At 60.7% G+C, this 7,519-nt stretch overlaps 1 protein-coding gene across 1 annotated transcript; it reads left to right on the top strand.

Moving 5' to 3' along the window:
* The first annotated feature begins 2,008 nt into the window (after positions 1-2,008).
* GOT1 (glutamic-oxaloacetic transaminase 1) lies at positions 2,009-6,531 on the top strand. The gene is made up of 9 exons (XM_075758164.1): positions 2,009-2,416; positions 2,790-2,971; positions 3,545-3,668; positions 3,884-3,996; positions 4,192-4,296; positions 4,871-5,021; positions 5,156-5,321; positions 5,435-5,577; positions 5,843-6,531. Exons 1-9 carry the CDS (start codon positions 2,302-2,304, stop codon positions 5,980-5,982), a joined length of 1,239 nt encoding a protein of 412 aa, XP_075614279.1. The 5' UTR covers positions 2,009-2,301; the 3' UTR covers positions 5,983-6,531.
* Positions 6,532-7,519: the final 988 nt, after the last annotated feature.

The following is a 7,519-nucleotide window of genomic DNA, read 5'->3' as shown; positions in this document are numbered from 1 at the left end:
TGAAGCCTTTTCTGGGTTTCCGCTTGGCCTTTTCTCAAGATCTGATAGAGGTTCTATCTGAGGTGGGCTAAAAACCCCACCAGGGCCAAGGCTTTGGTCTAGCGCTACTGTCTTGTTCCTCTGCCTTTCCAATTACGCTGTTTTCTCCGAAGGCAGAAGCTTTGGCATGCTGCTGTGCCGCCGGGCAGCTCTACCTCTTCCCTGCTCCCATGCTACGCAGAAAGTGCACTGGGCAGTTCTTCCAGGTGCTGCCCGGAGCTGGGGGAGGTGAGGGCTGTGCCCCCGGGCTCCCTCGCAGGCAGCCGGGCTGTGGAGCCACCTTTGGCATGGGAGGAGGGCGAGGAGCCAAACTGGTTTTCAGAGGGATCTTGGCTGGGTTAACAAAGGGAGTGTATGACACGGGTTGTCTGCAAAAGCGTTTGGGGACACCATGGCCTTTCCTGTTCCGTATCCCCGTGTTTTATGTCACGAGGGGCGGGGGGAGGGGGTCGCGCTGCCGGGGCTGTTGTTCGCGACGTCCTTCCCATTTCCCTCGAAGCCTTTCCCAGATGCTGCAGGATCGCGGGCGGATTCCCACAAACTTCAAAAGCCGCTTGAGACAGGCGGCGGGTTCCTAACGGAGCCGGCCACGCACCGGGCGGCAGCGAGCCCCCTCCCCAGGGCTGCGCGGGGGGACCCGCGGGTGGGATGCTCGGGCAGCCCCTGGCCGCCCCCCGCCTGTCCCGCCAGGCCGGGCCGGAGCCGGTCACTCCTTGCCGTGCCTCTCCCCGCCGGGGTTGCGGGATAAGCGGCGGGGCCGCACGGAGCGGTCCTACCGGCGATGCGCGGGCCGGCTCTGCCCTCTGCCGACACCCCCGTGCACGGCCGCCGCTCCCGGCCGGCTGCCGCTCCACCGCGCCCCGCGAGGGCATCGGCCCCAACGCCCAGGGTCCCCGGAGGCCCCCGCACGGCTGGAGGGAGGGTCCCGGGCGGTGGGCGGCCCTCAAGGGCCGGGGAGGGTCGGGGGCACCGTGCGAAGCGCTGTGCCTGCGGGAACGGTGCGGGGTTCGGCAGCAAGGCGCCACGAGAAGTTCCCTGCGGATAAGCGCAATGCCGTGCGCTCCGGGGGAAGGGGGCCGCAGTCACCAAGTGATCCCTAACGCTCCCCGTGGGCCAGGGCAGGGCTCGCTTTGGCGGCCGTTGCCGCCGGGCGGAGGCTCTGGCTGGGAGGTGAGACACCCCCAGGAGACCCCGGGGTCTCCCCGGGTTTGGGAGCGTCTCATGGGGCCGCCCCCAGTGCCTGACCTGCGGGTGGCTGGGAATGGGGAAAATGCCTTCAAAACCCGGGGCAGGTGCACTGGAGCATCCCCGTGACCCGCCCGGGGGTGGAAGCACCCACCGCCCTCAGAGCCGTCCTCGTCCCGCACCCGGGTCACCGCACCCCCGGGACCACCCCGCAGCCCGGGCACCGCACCCGGACACCCGGGCACGGCCCCCCGGCACCTTCCCGCACCCCCCAAGCCCTACACCCTGGCACCATCCTGCACCCCCGGGCACGGCCCTCCCGGGGCTGTCCCGCACCCCGGCTTTGCACTCCAGGGCTGATCTGCACCCGCACATACGCTGCACCCCCGGCTCCCCTACGGGGACCGTGCCATGCCCCCCGAGCACTGCACTCCCGAGCACTGCCGCAGAGCAAGCGCTGCCTCGGGCACGGCATCCCCAGCAGCACCCCGTACCGCGGGCATCGCGCCCCGGCACCACCCCTCCCCCCCATCACTGCAGCTCCGGGACCCCCACCGGCCGCTGCACCCCCGCAGCCCCTGCGACGGCTCTGCACCCCTGCGCCGCGGCCCCGGGCCCGCCGGCACCCCCCGGGCCCGCCGGCACTCCTCCCGGCCAGGCAGCCGGCCCGGCCCCGGCCCCGGCCCCGGCCACACGCGGGCGCCACCGCGCGCCCCCGGGCGCTGCACCCCGAGGCGGCCCCGCGAGAACCGTCCGCCCAACACGCGAGCGCAGAGGAGGGGGCGGGCCCGGGGCGGAGCCGGCCACCAATAGTCAGCGCCTGCGTCTCCGCACCGCTTGCGTCACCGGGCTCGGCGACAGCCGCCGGCCGGTGTCCCCGCCGCGATTGGCTGCCCGCGCTCCGCCCGAAGGGTTGCGGGGCCGCCGCTGGCTGGCGGCGGGGGCGGGGACGCCGGCGGCCCGCTGATTGGCGGCGGCGTGCGGCGGCCCCGCCCCGCCGGTGAAGGTGAGCGTCTCCTCCAGGCGCCGCGCGCTGTCTGTAACGGAGCGGAGCAGGGCCGAGCGGGCTGCGCCGCCATGGCCGCCTCCATCTTCACCGCCGTCCCCCGCGCCCCGCCTGTCGCCGTCTTCAAGCTCACGGCGGACTTCCGGGAAGACGGGGACTCGCGGAAGGTCAACTTGGGCGTAGGCGGTGAGTCCGCGGCCGCCTCTCCCCGCCACCCCCGCACCCCCCCCCCCCCCCCCCCCCCCCCCCCGCCTCCCGGCCCGGCGGGGCTCCTCTCCGCGGGGTAGGCCGGCCGGTGCCCCCGCGGCGGGCCCTGCGCCTGCCTGGGCAGCTGGGCGGCATCAGCGGGACCAGGGCCCGAAAGGTCACCGAGCGGCGGCGGGCGCCCGGCTGGGCGCGGGGGAGGAGGGCAGGCAGCGGGTCACCCGGTGGACGTCAAGGTCGTGGCGGCGGCCGCGCTGGCCTGCCCGCCGTCCTCGGGTGTCGGTGCCCCGGGCGGGGGCCGGGAAGCCCAGCGTCCTCCCGGATGTGGAAGTAAGAGCTCTCCCTCTCCTCGCAGCCTACCGCACGGACGAGGGACAGCCATGGGTCCTGCCGGTGGTGAAGAAGGTGGAGCAGATGATCGCCAACGACAACAGCCTGAACCACGAGTACCTGCCCATCCTGGGCCTGCCTGAGTTCCGGGCCAACGCCTCCCGCATCGCCCTGGGTGATGACAGCCCAGCCATCAAGGAGAACCGGGTAGGTGGTGTTGGGCAGGGAGCGAGAGCACTTCTTGCTCGGAGAGCTGCTGGGACCCCGGGGTGTCTCTGCAGCAGAAGAGCACAAACGTGTGGAGTAACTGCATTTTGGTAGGATTTGGAGGCTTCTCTGACATGGTCTATACTGGTTGTAAGTTACTTGATGAACGTGAACTTGAAGCTGTTTGTGCAAGTAGTCATAGTTTTTGGGAAAGACCGAACGTGGGCTGTGATTGGAATTTGTTTTTTCCTTCATCTTTTAATAGTTGCCCCACGGGAAACCGGTCACGTAAAAGACCACCTTTCCTGGAATAAGCTGCTAGCTAGGAATCTGCTCTGTGCCAAAAAGTAACAGGAATAACTGGGATCTATTTATAACTGTAGAAGGTGTCAGGACAGGCCTGAGTGCTGAAGGAGGTTGAAGACCACTGGAAAAGGGGATGGTGTCCTGGCTGGGGTGACCCCAGGGAGCACATCTGGGATCCTGCCTTGCTCTTGCAAGCGCCTCTGTTCCCTGCGCACCGATAGCCGGGTTGACCTGGGTGGACCCCGCTGGCAACTGTCTCTGTTGCAGATCGGAAGCGTTCAATCCTTGGGCGGGACAGGCGCTCTGCGTATCGGCGCGGAGTTTCTGAAGCGGTGGTATAACGGAAACAACAACACGGCGACCCCCATATACATCTCCGCTCCATCCTGGGGTGAGTGCTGTGGTCGGTGCTGCTGCCTCCTTGCAGGGAGCCCTGTGGGTCTGTGGGAGAGGGAGGAATGGAGGGGCCTGGGCAGTGAGAGAGGGGCCTGTCCCTGGTGGGTAAAGGAGGTGTATTTTGGTGACGTTTAGGGAGATAATGGGACTGGAGAAGGTGGCTTGCTGGAGATGGGGCCTGATTTTCTGAACAGTGTTTTTTTTCCTCAGAGAACCACAATTCTGTGTTTGTGGATGCTGGCTTTAAAGATATTAGAACCTACCACTACTGGGATGCTCCCAAGAGGGGTCTGGATCTCCAGGGGCTGCTGGATGACATGGAGGTGAGTCAAACTGGCATGGAATGGGTTGAGCTGGGTGCTGTGCTGTCAGCAGCTGGCTGGGCTCATGTGTGCTGTGCCTGGAAGTGGACCTCTGCGAAAGAGACTGCCGGTGCCCAGAGCAGCCTGGGGCCTCTCCCTTTGCTGTGGGTGTCCAGTCTCGTCCGTGTGTCTGACCAAGACCTGCTCTTTCCTCAGAAAGCCCCGGAGTTCTCCATTTTCATCCTCCATGCCTGTGCGCACAACCCAACAGGCACAGACCCTACTCCTGACCAGTGGAAGCAGATTGCTGCTGTTATGAAGGTATGGGCTGCTGTTGGGGCTAAAGCAGTGCTGAGGGGACAGATAGCTCTTGAGCCAGCCAGAGCACTTGCATCCAAAATGGACTCTAGGGAATAGCATGAGATGTGGCAGGACCTGGAAGAGTCCTGCAGGGCAGGTGTTGAAGGGAGAGGCTGGCAGGATGCTGGTTGTCAGATCATCCTCTGATGTGCTCAGAGGATAAAAGCATCCCAGTTCTGCTTGTGCCTCCAAGTTCTTGCTTTCAAGCTCTGGAGCATGGGCCGCAGTGGGGTTTTTCATGCTGGAAAGATTATCCATGGGCACCTGCTTTTCACAGGTGCTGGATAGTAGGATATAAGGTGGTGCATTTCTTGTGCCTGTGTCCTCAAATGCAATTTTCTCCGGCATTTGACCTTTTGACCGCTTTAGTCTACCCCAGTAGAAAGAAAATATCCTAGTCCGGTGCTGACGGACCACATTTCCTTTGTATTCACCCAGAAGCATAATCATCATTTTTCCCCCCTGTGGGGACAGTGGGGGGTAAAGTGAAGGTTGTGGGGAAGGGGTTTCCCTCTAACACTGTTCCTCCTTGCAGCGCCGGTTCCTGTTTCCGTTCTTCGACTCGGCGTACCAAGGTTTTGCCTCTGGCAGCCTGGACAAGGATGCCTGGGCTGTGCGATACTTTGTCTCCGAGGGCTTTGAGCTCTTCTGTGCACAGTCGTTTTCCAAGAACTTTGGGCTCTACAGTGAGTGTCTGGCAGTAAGCTGGCCCAGTAGCGTCATACCCAGACAGATGGGGCTGGCATGCTGGGGGTGGGGAGAGCTCTGCATTGCCGTGATGTGTGGGACCGATGGCTCACATCTCTTGGCTTGTCCACAGATGAGCGCGTGGGGAACCTGACCGTGGTGGGGAAGGACGCAGACAATGTGCAGCGTGTGCTTTCCCAGATGGAGAAGATTGTGCGTACCACTTGGTCCAACCCTCCCTCGCAGGGAGCACGCATTGTGGCAACTACACTTTCTTCCCCGCAGCTCTTTGCTGAGTGGTACGTGTGGCCAGGGCTGGTGGGAGAGGGCAAGGGCCAGGGGGAAGCTGTCTCCCTGCCTGCCAGGCTTGGCCAGATGCCTGTCCTCATGCCCTGCTTCCTGCCTGCTGCAGGAAGGACAATGTGAAGACGATGGCAGATCGGGTCTTGCTGATGCGGTCAGAGCTCCGGTCTCGCCTGGAGTCCCTTGGGACCCCGGGGACGTGGAACCACATCACAGAGCAGATCGGCATGTTTAGCTTCACGGGGTTGAACCGTAAGTACCAAGTGGCCTGGTGAAGGGAGGATTGGGTGAAGGCAGTTTTGCTGGGGGTGAACTGGGCTGAAGCAGTTGGGGACCTCACTGGAGTCCTGGTATCACTGCCACTGTGATTAGGCAGGGATGAAGCATCTGGGAGCATTTTAGTGGCCAGTGCTGGAAGTTTTCTGCTTGTGAAAGATTCAAGGAGCCCCGACTGGTTCTTTGGGCTTTTCTGAGCTGTGGGGTCACTGCACTGACCTATGTCCAATTGTTTCCCCAGCTAAGCAGGTGGAGTACATGATCAAGGAAAAACACATCTACCTGATGGCTAGTGGGCGCATCAACATGTGTGGCCTGACTACCAAGAACCTGGACTATGTGGCCAAGTCCATCCATGAAGCTGTCACAAAAATCCAGTGAAGCACGTGAACAACCAAACTTACATGAAGTCACCAAAGCTGTAGTGTGTAGTCCATGTTCTTTCCCTGCTCATGGCTTGCTTTGTCCCACACCTCTTGGGGTTTAATAAAGACGGGAGCAGTAGCTCAATCAGGGGTAATAATTTGACCTTTTTGAAATACCCCTTGCGATATGGTAAGCCAGTGCTCCCAGGAGGGTGGTAATGGCAGTATGAGCTGCCTTGCCTCTTGTTTGACTGACAGCAGCCTGTTCTTCAGGCACTTAGAGCTGCACCTTTGGCACATCCAAATCAACTCCATGTAACTGATCAGTTTGATCTAGGCAAAGTCTGGTGCCTGTGCAATGTGCTGTGGGATAACAGCCCAGTCGGTTGGGATCTCATACAGCTTGTGAACTAATGTCACTCAGTAGTATTTTTGGGGACAAGCAAAGCTGTTGCTGGCTTTCCCCCACTCAGTTCTGAGCCTTGTGCAAGCAAACATTCGTAATTGTGATAATCGCTTCTTCGTGTTGCTGACAGAAAATTAAACCTCCCATCTCTGAACACTACCCCTGCCTTGTGTGATGTGCCTTCAGGCTGTGTTAGCCTCTTCCCAGGCTGAGGTTAAAGCCTCAGCATCATGGTTTGTCCACTGGGCCTGAGCTTGTTTCACGGCTTTCCTTTTCTCCCTCATGGTGTGTTGCATCTCTGACAATTAGTTGCTACTAATGGGGCACAGTCCTATTGGGAGAGTGTAGTTGACAGCTCTCTGTGACTGTGAAGCTGAGCAGTTCCTCACATCCATCTTGTGTTCCTCTTTCTGTACCCCTGCCCTGTGCTGTGCAGCCTATCCTGTCCATCTGTATGCATTTGCTTTCTGGGTGGTTGTGTGTTACCCATCCATCTGGCCATCCCTCCCTGGCCCACAGCTCCTGGCCTGCCACTGATGCGTCAAAAAGCAGATCTTTCTTGTTCCTCCTCCTCAGCAGGCCCCTGGTGAACCACAACTTACTCCCCCTGGCTTCAGCAGGGCCTGCCAGCAACAGCCTGAGCTTCTGGCACTGAAAAAGCACTGGGACCATCTGCTTCTGCTCTCTCAACTCACTGTTTGCAGATCTATATATAAGCTGATATTACCACCTTGATAGAGCAGCCTCCTGCCAGGATGTTGGTGAGGAAAGGCGAACAGTCCCTTTCCTTGAGTCAGTTAGTGATAGTCATTGCTGCCCTTATGGACTTTGCTTGTGCTGCAGCTTAGTGAAGGTGAAAACAGTACCTTGTTCCCTTGCTATGTTTGTAGAGAGACAGTGCATGGGGTCTCTTGCTTGTCCTTTTCAGATTAGTGTCCATGTCACGTGAGAGAGTGAGCCAGAGGCAGCCTTTCCTCTGTGCAGAGGAGGAGCTTTTTCTCTTCTTGGTGTCCATCCACAGCTGGGATGATGGGGCAGTGGTTAAAGGATGACTTCTAGGGGTGATTTCAGGAGGGGTTGAAGGAACCAACTCTCCTTTTGTTATTTCTGACATCTACCTACACTTCTGTCCTTACAGACCTCTAGG

The sequence above is a fragment of the Balearica regulorum genome, chromosome 7 (assembly GCF_011004875.1).
Source record: "Balearica regulorum gibbericeps isolate bBalReg1 chromosome 7, bBalReg1.pri, whole genome shotgun sequence".
Lineage (NCBI taxonomy): Eukaryota > Metazoa > Chordata > Aves > Gruiformes > Gruidae > Balearica > Balearica regulorum.
Note: the sequence above shows the minus strand (reverse complement) of the source record. Positions and strands in the feature narration are given on the sequence as shown.

Coding starts and splice junctions, on each gene's coding strand:
- GOT1 (XM_075758164.1), top strand. CDS start 2,302: ATGGCCGCCTCCATCTTCACCGCCGTCCCCCGCGCCCCGCCTGTCGCC. Junction 3,669..3,883: donor CATCTCCGCTCCATCCTGGG/GTGAGTGCTGTG, acceptor TTTTTTCCTCAG/AGAACCACAATTCTGTGTTT. Junction 5,322..5,434: donor CCGCAGCTCTTTGCTGAGTG/GTACGTGTGGCC, acceptor TGCCTGCTGCAG/GAAGGACAATGTGAAGACGA.